At 36.3% G+C, this 17,034-nt stretch overlaps 1 protein-coding gene and 1 long non-coding RNA gene across 2 annotated transcripts; both read right to left on the reverse strand.

The window, feature by feature from the left end:
* Positions 1-4,607: 4,607 nt before the first annotated feature.
* On the reverse strand, positions 4,608-6,008 carry LOC113291899 (probable E3 ubiquitin-protein ligase ARI8). The gene has a single exon (XM_026541380.1). It carries the CDS (start codon positions 6,006-6,008, stop codon positions 4,608-4,610), a length of 1,401 nt encoding a protein of 466 aa, XP_026397165.1.
* Positions 6,009-7,348: 1,340 nt separating this feature from the next.
* LOC113290231 lies at positions 7,349-15,089 on the reverse strand. The gene is made up of 4 exons (XR_003331513.1): positions 13,390-15,089; positions 11,978-12,015; positions 11,275-11,436; positions 7,349-7,806 (listed from the first exon to the last, which is right to left on the reverse strand). It is a non-coding gene; the product is annotated as an uncharacterized LOC113290231 (long non-coding RNA).
* Positions 15,090-17,034: the final 1,945 nt, after the last annotated feature.

Here is a 17,034-nt window from a genome sequence, read left to right on the forward strand (position 1 = left end):
ACAACTATCTCATGTACTTACTTGTGTCAGTCAAGCTCTAAAATGTCCTAAGCGGAGTAAATCTCTAGTGGAAGAACATACTGCCCTTCAAGATGTATTTATTCTCTAGTTCCTCCTAATCCTTCACAAAATGTTGTAGGCTGTAAATGGGTGTTTAGAATTAAACAAAACCCAGATAGTTGCTTCTCCTGCTGATACTACTGCATCATCTACTACTGTTGCTGACACAGTTTCTGAGATTGTTGCCTCATCATCTGCAGATGTTATTGTTACTAGTCTTTCTGTTTCTCCTGAAGTTTCTGATAGTCATCAAATGATCACTAGGGGTAAAGCTGGTATTTTCAGGCCAAAGGTTTATTCTACTCATCATGCACTATCTGCAAATCTTCAAGCTCAACAATTATATCATGTACCTACTTGTGTCAGTCAATCTCTAAAATGTCCTAAGCGGAGTAAATCTCTAATGGAAGAACATACTGCCCTTCAAGATGTACTTATTCTCTGGTTCCTCCTAATCCTTCACAAAATGTTGTAGGCTGTAAATGGGTGTTTAGAATTAAACAAAACCCAGATAGTTGCTTCTCCTGCTGATACTACTGCATCATCTACTACTGTTGCTGACACAGTTTCTGAGATTGTTGCCTCATCATCTGCAGATGTTATTGTTACTAGTCTTTCTGTTTCTCCTGAAGTTTCTGATAGTCATCAAATGATCACTAGGGGTAAAGCTGGTATTTTCAGGCCAAAGGTTTATTCTACTCATCATGCACTATCTGCAAATCTTCAAGCTCAACAACTATCTCATGTACCTACTTGTGTCAGTCAAGCTCTAAAATGTCCTAAGCGGAGTAAATCTCTTGTGGAAGAACATACTGCCCTTCAAGATGTACTTATTCTCTGGTTCCTCCTAATCCTTTACAAAATGTTGTAGGCTGTAAATGGGTGTTTAGAATTAAACAAAACCCAGATAGTTCTATTGACATATTTTAAGCTAGACTAGTAGCAAAAGGTTTTCATCAACAAGAGGGCTTGGATTACACTGAAACATTTAGCCATGTAGCTAAACCAACTACTATTAGAATCATTTTATCTCTAGCTGTCAACTTCAACTGGTCATTATCTCAACTTGATGTTAGCAATGCATTCTTACATGGAGATCTCATAGAAGAAGTTTATATGGTTCAGCCACCTGGATTTGTGGAAAAAGATCATCCTAATTATGTTTGCAAGCTTCACAAATCTTTATATGGGTTAAAGCAAGCCCCCGGGGCCTGGTATGATAAACTACTTCAAGCTCTGCTTTCCTATGGTTTTAAACCTTCTGCTGCAGACTCCAGTTTATTTGTTCAAAAACATCAACACAGAATCACTATAATTCTTATTTATGTTGATGACATAATTATTACTGGCACCTCTAGTGTTTATTGTGTTGAACTTATAACTCAACTGCGACAGCATTTTCCTTTAAAGGATTTGGGTCCAATTCACTATTTTCTAGGACTTGAAGTCAAGAGAAATGCAAATAGCTTATTCCTCTCTCAGACCAAGTATGCATTTGATTTATTAGATAAATTTGATATGGTTGGTGCCAATCCTTGCTCTTTTCCAGTTCCTGTCAACTATAAGCTTTTGGCAAACTCAGGTACTTTTCTACAAGATCCTACTCCTTATAGATCTCTTGTTGGAGCATTGCAGTATCTCACTTGGACAAGACCTGAGATCAGTTTTGAAGTCAATCAGGTTTGTCAACACATGCAATCTCCAACCTCAGATCACTTGATTGCTGCAAAGAGAATTTTAAGGTACATAAAATATACCATTGATTATGGTATCCTGTTTACTAGAGGTATGTCTGTTGTTCATGGGTTTAGTGATGCAGATTGGCTGGTGACCCTGATAGTGGTAATTGAATATTTGTCCCTACTTTTGATGGACTTTACAAATATCCTTATCGCACAATAAATATATCCCTCTCTATCTATAAGCCCATCAGGGGTCCAATAAGGATTTTATTTCTTCCAAATTTGCCCTATATCTATTGTTTTTATCTATCCCTACTTATTTCTTCTTCTTCTTCTTCATTTAGCAGCGAATCATCATCTTCATTCCTCCACCACCTCCAGCATCATCTCCATGGTCACCACCTCTGCAAATTCTCCTACCTTCGCCACCGATAATCGAGATGTATCAGCAACATATGAAATCTTCTTCTTCTTCTATAATCGATTTTTAAAATCATATCTAAATAAAACGAGATCTGATTTTTTAGGTTTTGAAATCAAGTTTTGAGCAACGTCTGCGAACGATTTGGTGGTTCGATTCGATTAAAAAAAGGGGATCTGGGAGCTTCTACGATAAAATAGATCCCGAGATGGTTATGGTGTGTGAATCAATAGGATATGTTGGAGATAATGAACTTGTTGTTGCTGAGAAGTAATGGGTGTGTTCGAATCTGAAGCTGCTGATGCTTCTAATGGATTGTGATTAAAATGAATAGATGAATGTGTAGGAATTACAGGGAATATAGAATTATGAAGAGAGAAGTAATGATGATAATGGTAGCGGCAATGGTGTCGACGGTGATGGTGGTTCGAATTGGTGTTGAAGCTTCATAGAAGACAGTGGCGGTTGCTGCTATGGATTATAAATGGTGATTGATGGTTCTGTTGGTGGTTACTGCAATGAAGTAGATGAAGTTGTTGTTGTTTATGAAGCTATAGGTGATGATCAATTGGTGTTGTTTATATGTTTTTATGTGATCAATTGTTGTTGTTGACCGAATTTTTTATGGGATCAACTACGGTTGTTGATTCATTTATGGGATCAACTCTTGTTGTTGACCCAATTTTTTATAGGATCAACTACGGTTGTTGATCCATTTATTGGATGAACTACTGTTGTTGATCCTTTCAACTCCTATTGTTGACAATATTTCCTTGGATAAGTATAATCATGCTTGTATTTTAAATCATGCTTGTAGTTTAAATCATGTAAATTTCTTCCAATGTTGAACTTGTGGTGCAATGGTAGCATGACTGACTCCATGTCAGATGATGCGTGTTCGATTCACGCCAAGTTCACTCCATTTTCATGAATCAACTTTCATTGTTGATCCAATTTAGGGGGGTCAACTACCAATGTTGATCCCCTAAATCTGATGAATTTCTACTGTTGATCCCTTTTTTTGGATCAACTACCATTGTTGATCCCCTAAATTGGATCAACTTCTACTGTTGGTTCTATTTTTATTTAGATCAACTACTGTTGTTTATACAAAAATATCTGAACCAGTGGCGGTGAAGTGGTAGAGGAAGAAATTTGTTGCATTTTGAAATAAAGAAAAATATTATATGGGTGAGGGTATTAAGGGAATCTAATTTTAAATGGATAAGGTTATTAAAAATTAGGGACATATTTATTGTTGTATAAGGATATATTTATTGGGTGTCAAAAGTAGGGACATATAAATAATATACCCACCCTTATACAAGAAGAAGTATTGGAGGTTACTGCATATTTTTTAGTTCTAATCTTATATCCTGGTCAAGCAAGAAACAACCTATTGTGGCTAAATCTTCCACTGAAGCTGAGTTTCGCAGTTTAGCTAATTCTGCTGCAGAAGTAATCTGGGTGTGTAAGCTTCTTACTGATCTTCATGTCTTTCTTCCTGTGGCTCCATCTTTTCTATGTGATAACAAGAGTACTATTTCCTTCTCCTTTAATCCTGTTTTTCACACTAGAATGAAACATCTAGCTATCGACTATAACTTTATCAGGGAATTAGTTCAGTCACAGGATTTGAAGATTTCTTACATCTCAACCATTGATCAGGCTACGGATATTTTCACCAAGGGTTTAGCAGGACCTCGCTTTGAACTTCTCAGAAACAAGCTGAAGGTGCTTCCTAAATCTGCCCACTTCAGCTTGCAGGGGGCTAATAGCACATAGTTCTTGACACTTTGTTTACACTCCTCATTAGCTGTCACTATGAGTTGTGTCTCTTATGTGTTGTCAGTTTCTTATTGGACATTTGTTTTCTCTTCTTCTCATTGGTCTTGTATAAATATTTGTGATGTCAGTTTCTTTAATGTGTAACAACTTTTTTTCTTTTCAAGGTTCTCTATAATAATATTTCAACCATTAATGGATTTCTCCTGATTCTACTAGTATGTCCGATAATAATACAAAATTTTATATAAACCGTGTACTCCCTCCGTACCTATTATATAGGCGGAAATTTTATTTTTTCCTTGTACCACTATATAGGCGGAGCCCAAATTTCAAAACAATTTTTTACTTATATTACTCCTATTTATTTGCTTCGGAATCATCACAATTGAGTATGTGCCTCTAACATTGGGAATATAATTAAGGATAAAACATGAAAAAACATAAAAGTTTATAAAATCAAAAAAAATTCTTAATCTAAGAGAATTGATCCCTCCACCTATATATGTGGTACGGAGGGAGTACAAGAAAACAGTCAACTCACAAACCTATTCCAAAAAAATGGGAGCCCCTATTTTTTTTCCGGGAGGAGAGACCACTGGACCCACTCATGTATGTGAACAGTTTTGTAGTAGTTCACACACGCGGCCCATGTAGAATTACCCATAATAATAATCATCACTAAAATAGTCAGATCGACTAAACTCATTATGCAGACTAGTGGTACTGGCGTAGTTTCGTCCGTAGTCCCTCCGTCCGTCATACTCATCTGTAGCTCTCTCTCTGTTGCTGCTGCCTGCACCTTGTGAATCTACCTCTGACATCCCGTTCTTGAAGGCATTGGCCAGGCTTTCAAAGAAGTTTGCAGTGGCGGTAGTCTGTTTCTCGAGCTCCTTCTGGAAAATTTTGAAATTTCCTAACGGAGTTTCCGAAACCAGGCATGTTTCTAATTCTTCCTCTGCATATTGATGAAGACTTTCTAGTCCAGATTCAGCCTGACCTTGCAGATACTCAAACAGTTGTATCTTCCCATGTTCATGTTCAGGTAAGTAATATCCAAATGCATAGCTCCACTTAAGCACACGTCTGCATTCAATGATCTTTTCCCATGCATCTTTAATTAACTTGAGCTCTTTCTCATCAGCCAGGCATAGAATGAAACATAGCTCTTCTACTCTAGCACATGTCTGCATATTCTTCGTATATTTAACTGCATGATCGAGTGACTTATGGTTAGCCGCCCATCTAAGGTAGTAATGAGTATACTTTGCTAAGTGGTTTCTAGCTGTGTTTCTCTCCAAATTGTCATTTGCTGCATCGACCTTATATCCATTACAAGAATGATTATCTAAGGAAACAAGACATACCCAGCAAAAACGAAATTGACAAATTGAGCACCTCATATGATTACACCCTACACTTTTCTCAATCGGTCGTTTGCAGTTTGGACAAGGCTTAGAATGAGCTAATATCCATGTTACGTTTTCAGACTCATCATTGTTCTTCAAAATCCACTTCTCCATGGTGCTACAGTCTACCGGACGATGCGCTTCCTTGCTACAATTCCAGCAAAAGCTATAAATGCATTCGCAAATAACATCACAATTATCATTACCAACATCAAATTTGATGGCTAAACCACAGTCCGGTGCGGGGCACCACTTGAACTCTTTATTATCTTCAATATAAGATCTGAGGAGGTAATTAGCATACTTCTGCTTATTTTCTTTGCAAGCAAATGTATTTATCATGTCTTGACCAACAGCAGCATTACAAGATGGATCAGGACACCGCAACTTCAAACACCCAGGTCCATCACTGACTGATGTGTTACTGACGCACCACTTATAGTGAAGAAGTGCGATAATGGCCGAAGCTCTTGAAACATCAAGCACATTAGATACCGACGATATATCTGCTTCTTGTTTCTGACGTATAACGTCGGCGTGCATAACTGCACAATTTTTTTCCGGAGCTTCCTTTGGGGCTTCGGGAGGTAAATCATCTTCATCCTCATAGGTGAAATCATCATCATCATAAATATCATCATCTGAATACATATTTACCCAGACGAATATAAAACCCTGGAAAAACCATAAAGAAAGAAAATCAAAACACTCATCAGACGAAGCATGCATATATTCTGCTAATGCAGAGAAGAAAAAAAAAACAAGATATAGTGTTAACTAGGGTATATCAAAGTAAGACCTGTTAAAGACTTTATATTAACTCTAATAAAAACCGAAAAGCTTCTTTACGATAAATCAATCAATCGATAACCTAAAAGAGCTTGTTTATTAGTCGTACCTTAAATAATTATAGAGCCGTCTCTACGTACGAAGGCAATTTTGTAGAACAAGAATACTTTGACGATGGTACCAGACGGTAAGGAGCCATAAGTAATATCAAAAACTCCTTTATCTTAAATAATTTTGTAATGACTAAACAACTCTTATTTAATTAATTTTAATTTAATTTCAAAACTAGTCATAAAAATCCGAGGTGATCAAACTTGTGGTACAAAAATTCCACTCAAATGTTGGGATCCATTAAAACTCCATTGTAAACAAAATTGATATAAAAATCCCCAATTTTTAAAAATTGAGACAAAACCCCCAAATTTAAATGTTGGTTTCATCATAAAATTTGATGAAACCAACATTTAAATTTGGGGTTCTTGTGTTAATTTTGTTTTGATGGGATTTTTGTGTTACTTTTGTTTTGATGGGTTTTTTTTGGAAGGATGGTGACACTTTTGGGGTTATAACTCGCGGACGGTTAATTTAATTAGATAAAAATTCAATTAATGAATTTTGTTATATACTTGGTGAATTCTGGGACAAAGTTTTGGTGGGAGGAAAAATTGGTCGTAAAATAAACTTCTACGGTTGGAAATAATCCAAATCTAGACGTAAAATCCCTTCTACGGTTAGAAATAATCCAAACCTAGACGTAAAATCACTTCTACGGTTGGAAATATTCCAAACCTGAACGTAAAATCACTTCTACGGTTGGAATTAAAAGGAACATGGACGTAAAATGAGCTTCTACGGTTGGAACTAATTTAAACCTGGGCAAATAAAATTCTACGGTTGGAATTAATTCAAACCTGGACGTAAAATCACTTCTACAGTTGGAATTAAAAGAAAGTTGGACGTAAAATTGGATTCTACGGTTGAAATTAAAAGAAACCTGGACGTAAAATGAGCTTTTACGGTTGGAACTAATCCAAACCTGAACGTAAAATTACATGCAAATAAAATTTTACGGTTGGAATTAATCCAAACTTGAACGTAAAATCACTTCTAATTAAAGGGTAATCTAGACATTTTGTATATGTGTTAGGATATCCCATAATCACTTTTTTGGATATTAAGAATCCAAGTGAAGCACCTCTATTGGAGTGTGAGCCCCGATAACAGCCTTCTAAATATATGTGGCAAGAAAATCCTTAAATTCTTTACAAGAGTTGAGTGCCAACTGCAATTTTAAATGGATACAAAAAAAGACCAATATGCCCTTAACTGAGTAAGGGGTAAACCTACACATATACATTGACTCTGCCTCACAACTTAATAAAATCCATCCCCAATATCACGTAATCAGACTCCCATCAACGAATAACAGATCAAATCAAAAGAGCTACAACCTTTCATCAAATTTAACTCTTCTAAAAAAAACCAAACAAAATCCCAGCGAAGCTTCAACTTTTCAAACAATAAGTCTGCCTAATTACAGTCAATTTTTGAGACATAGCTCCACCACCACCGCCACTACCACTGTTATCAGGTTGTGAATCTAGCTGTTGGTATATTTTCTCTACGTAGCTGCCTTTATCTGGTAGTGAACGGTTATTATCTGCAAAAACAAAGAAACAAATACAATGATAAAGAAAACTTAAAGACATCACCGTGAGTAACAATTCAAGAGGAAGGAATGACTGATCACAAATTGTCGAAAACAAGCAGAAGACTGATATTAAATTATAGAAACATAGCCATTGGAACGTGTCAAAAACCAACTGAGACATAGCCATTAGAAGAAAACCAAAGATACGGCCAGGGACCAACTAAAACTAATTCACTCTCAGATGTTCCCATTTCGATTTAGAGGAGCGTAACAGCTTTCCAAAAGCCATTGAAACCTCCACTTGTTTGTCATGCTCAATAGAAGATTTTACTAACTGATAAAAATGCCAGCAGAAGCTGGTCAATTCCTACGAACTGCCACAAAATGAACTGAACTAAAGCTGGTCAATTCCTACAAATTACCAAAGAAGCAAAAATTTCAATGAACTATCTTCTTGAGGAAGGGGGCATATAAAGCTACCAAAGGTTTGTGGCTGAAATCTAGTAGAGCTACACCAAATTAAAATCTTTCACCTTCTGAAGGTGGTTCATTAAAGAACTGTCAACCTGACGTTTATAGTAATATTCAATTACAGTTAAAAATAACACAGTGCTAATAAGTTCCAAGTTCCAACATGACATTTCACACAATCTTACCACAGATAAAAATTCAAACTTAATATAAAGAGCTGAAACTCAAAAACCACTCACACCTAAACACAGCAAAACATCTGATGAATCACAAGAAGATGACGGATACAGTATGTTTCTTTCTGACTTATTTGCTCGACAAAAATTTCAAGTGATATTTACTCGGTACCAGTAATCCCGTTTTAGTCAAAGAAGCAAATATTTGTTCAAATTGTTTGCAGTCATGTTTATATTTATCCAAAATAACATCCTAGTTGTTGCATTGACTATTCTGCTGAATTTACCTGCTGCGCACTAATTCCGACACAGTTTTTAAATCTTGTAACTACATAATCACATATAAGAGGATTCTTCAAATTTTCCTTATAACACTCCAAACAAGCTTCCTTCTCCATTAAACAGAGGATGGGATTCTACTTCTGATCAAGTGTTCCAAATTAGGGCTACTTCTGTGGCAACACCAAAATACAATTGCAGTATATACAAAACAATAAGACAGCATTAAACTACAAGATCAGTGTAACAAGTATATTTGGCGAGATATCATGTCCTGCAGTTATACTGTTCAAGCAGATCATGAAGCTAACCAAACTAAATCATACAAAAACTTATGCTCTAAAATACCTATACCCACTTTCTTTATGTATTTTAAACTGTAGACACTGAATAAATATAACCAGTACTATACATAAAACAGTGGATGACGTTCAACCGAAGCATACAACCAATAGAAAAACCATGTTCCCATACCAAACCATAAAATTCAAGTCCACTTTTAGAATCAGTGCGTGTGTCTGTGTCTAATGACATATATGACAGGATGAGTCTAGACATTACTTGCAAGTCCAAGACGATGATTTAGGTGAGCATCATCAATCAGCACAAAATGCGCCGACTACCCATAATTAACTCAATAGACAATTAAGACAATTAAAACAAATAAATTGAGAAAACACTACCCAAACATTAAAATCAAAAAAATACCTAATTTGGAAATTGAGTAACAATTGAAACTGAATGGAATTGAAGAAGTGAAACGAAAATGAGCTTCAGGAATTTCTGAAATGCACCAGTGTTATTTATGTTTCATTTGACATGTGGGTCAAAATGCTAATCTTTTGCATTACTTATTCAATCACTTAAAATGGAAAAGATGTTATAATTATAGATGGCCAGTATTATTAAGAGGACAAAAGAAGGAACCAACTTTAGCACTTTGTGAACACAGAAATATATCTATGGTTTTACTCCGTGCGACTCCATAATCTTAATTCATTAACATAGACAACTATCAGGCCATTTCCTCCCAAAAACTCCAAGAAAAGAACAAAATCTGCAGTACCAGCATAATTCAGTAAACCTCTACTTCAATTTTCAACCAGTCCATACCCAGATGCCAGCAAAAAGCATAAACTGTTGATCTCGTAAGAGCAGTTCCAACGGGAACTAGTAAATTTGCACATTTGCCCACTACGGTAACAAATCTAACTAGTGGGTTACGCCGCCAAATACAAAATAGTTATGTATAAGCTTGGGCCCACTAGTTAATTTTTCCCATTTACCATTGGGGTAATCAGATTTGCCCATCCACATTGCAGGGCAAATGGGCAAAGTTAATAGCTCCCACTGGAACTGCTCTAAGTCACATCACAAATACACCAGTATCAATACAGACCATGAGAATGAAAGAAATAGAAGTTTTTATAATCTATTGGGATTTGCACCTAGGAGACAAACACTGGCTCGAGATTCTTAGGGTATCCAAGTACTCTAGGGAGAGCAATTGCCTCTGCATAAGTAGAGTTGTTCAGCGCCCTAAGGCTGACACAAGATTAAGCTCTTGTTTGCATATCTGGAGTTACTGAAAACATGCTAGATGATAGCTTGTTTGATTATCTTACAAATCGACGGGGTATAAAACTAACTTAGTAGCACACTCTTCAACTCTGCACATCGATAATTTCTCTACCTGTAGTCCTAATTCCGACAATCTGACAAGTAGCATCAGAGTGTTTCGTTCTCTTGTATAATACAGGTAACAACCACAAGATCATGCTGACACAACGAAATATATAGCCAACATGCTTACAAGCTAATTGTTTAGGTGAGGATATAAAATTTTAAAAAGCTTCACTAATTTACAAAATAACTTCAACTGATAAAGAAATAGAGGATAATAGCAAGCGGAGCATCAGACACATGCACTTTGCATGAGCTAGCATCTGTGAACAACAGCCTAATGCAGAACATGATTCCGATGAGACAGGACACAGACATGGGGACATACTAGATCTCGAAAAAGTAGGACATGGTAGTGTATGAAAGTAAAACGAATTATATATATTGAACTCAATTACACGATAAATATATTGTCAAGATATCCAATCTCACGCTTCTAACTTTTTAATTCACTGTTATACTAAGTGAAGTTCTAGTTCGATCATTTACATTGCAATATCTCACCTAATTAGCTAGATTTATTGTAGATATCACAAAAATCCCATCATTTCACTGAATTCCATTACTAGAATTTAGCCAAGGGAAAGGAATATGTAATTTAGAGACAGGGTAATTTTTACTTCTACACTCTATACTGAGACGAGTGAAGTTGTTTGCGGGTATGTCAAGCTTTCATGTTAGTATATGAAACCGTGTCCAACCATTTCCAAACACAAACGTGAGACAAACAGTGTCAACAGTACAGGTGCAAGGATGTGCAGTTGCCTTTTATGGATTTATCCATGTTTCCTTAGTGCAAACACAAGCACAAACACACTCGTTCATATGTAAGTATCAACATGTTATTGCACCAGGAAAATTAACACACCTGATAAACTTGGAACATCGTTCATGACTTGAATCTGCTTTGAGATTCCATCAGGTATAGAAGCCTCGTAGATTGAATTAGCAGAAAATTTTCCACCAACCTTAATCATGGACTCAATTTCTTCATCAGACCAATCATCTAAGGTGACTGATAAGACCTGAACTGTACAAGTGAAGCAAAAGCATCTTCAGAAGAACAATAACTTAAAACAGACCCTAAAGCCCTAGGGGTTTAAGATAACAACAGAACTCCTGCACAATAGAAAAGAATAGTTTTGCTCATGCCTCACATTTTTTTCTGAAGAAGGATAGAATCTTCTTGAGGAAGGTCATGAAGTAAATTCTAAGTAGTTAAAACACAGAATGGACAGTAAATCTAGGCTCTCATTTAGACAGTTCGTGCTAAGTTGTCATGATCCAAATGGAAGTGAATTAGTGAAGCATGATTCTGTTGCTGAGTTAGCTGAGCTTATTCCCAAGAGGAAGTCCTCGTGGGGTTCGATCAATTAGCTTGAGCGACCAGTGCAAATATGTGGGCGATATGCATTTTAATCGTGCTGCTACTTGGGATTTTTAGATCCCAGACCTCCAAGTGTTTAGTTGTGGAAAACAGAATGACAAGAAACCTAGTATATATGAACTACAAGATTACAGATCCATCAAAGCTACATTTGAAATATGAGTACCAAGACTCTGGTGCTTACCGTGGCATTTCGAGCATAAAAATATTCCAATAGTTGACCTGAAGAAAGAGAAATATAAACGTCATGAATAAAAAAGTGGGAAAAAATCAGTTCAAATTCTGTAAGGCACAATGGCACATCATACCATCAATAAATATAGCAGACCTAGTCATAAGAACAAGGAAAGGGAATGAATAAAAAATATCTCTTGCACACCAAAGTGGTGAGGAAGATAATCATGCTTTAATTCTAGATGCACCGCATCCTAGAGCCCTAATCACCAACAAGACCGGCGCAAGAGTCTCGATTGAGCCCCTGATCTCACTCTTGGAACAAATACAACCTACTATTATGCGTTTTCTTCATTACACTATTAACTTACAGATTAAATCAACAAACACCTCTCAGTCATCACTTTTATACACAATCCTCCGAATTGACAAAACTTACAGGTAAGCAAATTGTGTGAATGGAGAAAATATTTCTCATTCATCACTTCTACACTACGATTTTTAGATGACCTCGACTATTTCAGGTTTGCATTTCAGTAAATAGAACTGCTTTGCAATGGCATATTGATTTAGTCCAGGTTTAAGCTAGTAGCCTAGGAGTTATACTCATGAAAAACAATAGTGGTGTAAAATAGGTGTAATAATGTTTGTAAAAGTTTTTCACATCTCAATTATTTCTTCACAGTCGGGGGTTTTGAGCAACAAGTATTGCTCAGATTGAAATCAGGGGTTCAGGGTTTTCCATTTCTGATCAAGATTCATTCATTCAAGAGTTACCCAATCCAGCACACTTCTTTCTAAGTCATCGTGGTTGGTTTCTTGTCCACTCAGGCATGTCTTTCCATCTGTTTAGGCTTTGAAGAACACATATAGAGTTTCCATTTTCTTCATTGAATAACTAAGTAATACAAAATCATTCCACCAAGTTATTAAAGTTGTTAGTAGAGTGAACTCAGCTTAGATAGGCTACTATCTTACAACATTTTGAGTTTTAAAAATCTAAACTTTCTGACGAAGGCTTTTCTGCCCCGAATTTGGTGGCTGCATCACAATACCCTACTTAAACAACGCCTCTCCTTAAAATAACAGACTGCTACACATCAGAAAGCAACTCTTTTAAAACATTCCTAGTGTATCCTGGGATCTAAAGTTGAATAAAACCTCAATTCCTATCTTAGTATAGTAGGAGATGTGATACGAGTTACAAAACCTGTTTGAGTGATAATTTTGCTAAAACAACGAAATGAACTTAAAAAGTAGTTTTGGAATGACAAACGCCAAAATGCATTAGAGAAACATGGAAAAGATTAGACAAGTAACAATTTGCAGGTTGGATCGACAAGATCTTACTACAAACATAATACAACAAGACTATCTATCTATCATGACAGTGAACTAAACTAAAAGGAAAAACCAGCATACCTGTAACAAACTCCGTGTCGCCACTTTCAGAGACTTTGTGGTACCAGCAGTTCCACCAATATTGATGAGAGCTCGAAGTGACGTTCTTTTATATAATTTATAAGGCAACCTCGGATACATCTGGATGTCAACTTAGAACTTCTAGTTGGACCTTTTGCTGAACCAGCATCCAAGCTTCTTCCAAATTAAAACAGTCACATCCAATTGTCTTACCAACTTCCATTATCCCACACACGCATTCTCATCTCTTAATGAAAATAACTTCTTTCTTATTCGTTTACCTTAAAAAAGAAGTTGTTTTCACTACCTAGATCAGAATGCGGCAGTAGAATGCCAATTCTCTAAAACAAACAAATCACAGTCTCTTTCCAATCTGGTTTTGGGCTATGTTGAATGAGGAACGAGGCGGGTGAGGAACGAGGCGGGTGAGGAACCAAGCCAGGCGCCTCATGTACCACCAGGACAGAATATAAAGAGTGTGTGACGACGGTAGATGATAAATCTTGTTTCTTTAGGTGAGAAAAGAAGGCTACAGTTTGTCGAATGAATGTCTCGATGATATCAATGATATGGATGCTGCAAATAAGTACTGAATTTACTCATCTACTATGCATTAGGCGCCTTAAGCGCATTATTGAGGTGAGAAAAGAAGGCTACAGTTTGTCGAATGAATGCCCTGATGATATCAATGCCATGATTGATGCTGCAAAGAAGCACTGAACTTACTCATCTACTATGAGTTAGGCACCTTGAGCGCATTATTGAGGCGAGAAAAGAAGGATAGAGTTTGTGGAATGAATGCCCTGATGATATTAATGACATGATCGATGCTACAAATAAGTACTGAATTTACTCATCTACTATGCATTAGGCGCTTTGAGTGCATTATTAAGGTGAGAAAAGAAGGCTACAGTTTGTCGAATGAATGCCCTGATGATGTCAATGCCATGATCGCTGCTGCAAACAAGCACTGAAATGATACCAATGCCATGATCGATGCTGCAAACAAGCACTGAAATGATACCAATACCATGATTGATGCTGCAAACAAGCACTGAAATGATACCAATACCATGATTGATGCTGCAAACAAGCACTGAAATGATACCAATACCATGATTGATGGTGCAAACAAGCGCTGAATACACTCATCTACTGCGCATTAGACGCCTTGGGCGCATTATTAGCGAGGTGGTCACATTAAGATTCATGCACCTTGGGCGCCTCTGCAGTCTCCTTTGACAACATACGTTTTTGGATATCCTTAGACAGCACAATCCAAACTATCTTTCTTCTAAAGATAATCTCTGTGTATATTCTAAACATTGATTCCAAATTTAACTCAAAACAAGATATTGCAACTAGGATTACTCCAAAATCGTACTGCCGGACACCATCAAGACTTCTCCATGTATGATAACCTCCATGTACTACCAGGATTCCAATACCCAAGAGCGTATTTGAGATGATTTGTAAGTTTTTTGTATTCTTTAGTGGAAGGGTTCCAAAAACTAATTAACCTCATATCACAACAATGATAATAAAACCCTAAGTAACCATTACCAGAAGATCCAAACATTTGAACAGAACAATCTAGATATTTGGGTGTTGAATCCATTTCAACAGAATCATTTTCTAATTCAACCATTTCTAAACCCAAAGAAGATGAGAATGAATCATCAAATCAAGGCTAGAAATGAGAGGCAAACTATTTACATTTCAGAAACACTTACAAACGGACGATGAAGTTCAAAGATCAGCTCCTGTTGACCGCTTGATTTGATATTGCTTTATCGCTTTAGATTTGATTTGCTAGGAGCGTTAGCGGCGTCGGATGGAAAGCTTAGGGTTTAGAAAACTTTATATCTGCTACCTCCTTGGGTTTTAGGTCAGGTTTTATTGAAGCGGCTGGGCTGAGATAACAAAGTGGTTTTATTGTTTAGATGGACTAAAAGCAGCCCGCCCGTTGTATCTGATTCAGCGGGTTAAGGGCTGATTAAGTAAACTGAATTTGTTTGACTTTTTGTTTTCTTTTTTCGAGAAGCAAGTTTGTTTGACATGTCACTCGGTAAAATTTGAAACAAAAGTTGGAAATAGGTCCCTCAGTTTGATGTACGATGTCAGTAAAACCATTTATGCATCTTGGTAAAACTATTCATAAGGCCCGACTTTTGTATTGGTATGATTTTTATTAATGAAACCGATCTTAAAAAATCACCTGAGATGATATGATCGATTTATTTTAATTGATATGACCAACTCTAGACATTAGGGAACCGATCCTAGTAAGAGGTGCAACCGATCACAAAAGGGGAATCAATCCTTGTAAGAGGTGCAACAAGTTTCTAGTTATTGGGAACTGATCTTATGAACATATGCAACACGTTTTTAATTTTGGTAACTAGTACCAAGTCAAACAAGTTTTTATATATGTGGGAACCAATCCTACTACCTAGTCAACCAAGTTTTGGTAACTAGCGTGACTAATTCTAGTACCCACATGGAGGTAGAACCGAAACTTGTTTTGGTAGAACCGTGAAACCCATGTTTGGTGATTTGATAGGATAATCAATCACATAGTCTTGGAAGCCAGGTGAACCAATTCTAAACTCGTTTGGAAGTGTGGCAAATCGGTTCCAAGATTGTAAATATGAAAAAGGATTTACAAAGTAAAGATGTCGACATACTTTGAACATGTGCAGTAACGTCTATCTTTTATTGTTCAAAGATATTCCTTAATAGCTAAAGGAGAATCACGGATCGAAATAAATTGAGAATCTCTTAGTTAAGGTTTTTAGTTTTATATGTTTTTAATTTCCAGCAATTAAAATGCATATCTTTAGAAAATAAAAACTCGTAATGTGCATTTACTAATTGGAGATTTTCTACTGAGATTTCGGTCAATATTTGGACAAAGCATTTCCAGGAATTATGGAAACCGAATTTGGTAATATATTGCATATCTTGAGAATACTTTCGGTTTTGGAAATTGACGAGGTGTCAAACTCGCAAATAATATTTTCTACTTCTCTTTACACTAGCAAGTAATATAATGAAAGCAGATTCGTCCCAAGGGAGGTATGAAGCAAAAGTTGTTATACAAATATTCTTAGCAAAGAATACTTTTGTTGTAGAAATTCTGAAAATCACAAAGTTGTATTCAAATATGAGATGAGATTGATTAAGGATTCATTCTAGACCACGAAACATAAACCAAATTGATATATAACCACGTTCTTCGCATTATTTCATAACTAACAACCCTAGGATAATTAGTACGCTCAATTACCCCGTTATTATCTCCTAAGCTCACCGGATACGGAAGCACTCGACTACCGGATTCTACTTGTCAAGTTACCTAGAGGTACGCTTAGTAGGTGTGACTTAAACAAATGCTTTAAGTTTTATGAGATAAGATTATTCCTAGTGATAAAATCAAAGGCTTGAATTACCTACTAGTATCGATTTCACATACGGGTACTTAACAAAGTCCCATCATCAATACCCACATATTGCTACTTGTGTTTATAGTTTCTAGACAATTACGGGTCGAAAAAATTCTAAACTAGCAATAGAATTAAGAATTAACGATTCAATTTCGAACTTAAACCATTAACAAATAACCCATAAACATTATTAGCATAG

The sequence above is a fragment of the Papaver somniferum genome, chromosome 6 (genome assembly GCF_003573695.1).
Source record: "Papaver somniferum cultivar HN1 chromosome 6, ASM357369v1, whole genome shotgun sequence".
Lineage (NCBI taxonomy): Eukaryota > Viridiplantae > Streptophyta > Magnoliopsida > Ranunculales > Papaveraceae > Papaver > Papaver somniferum.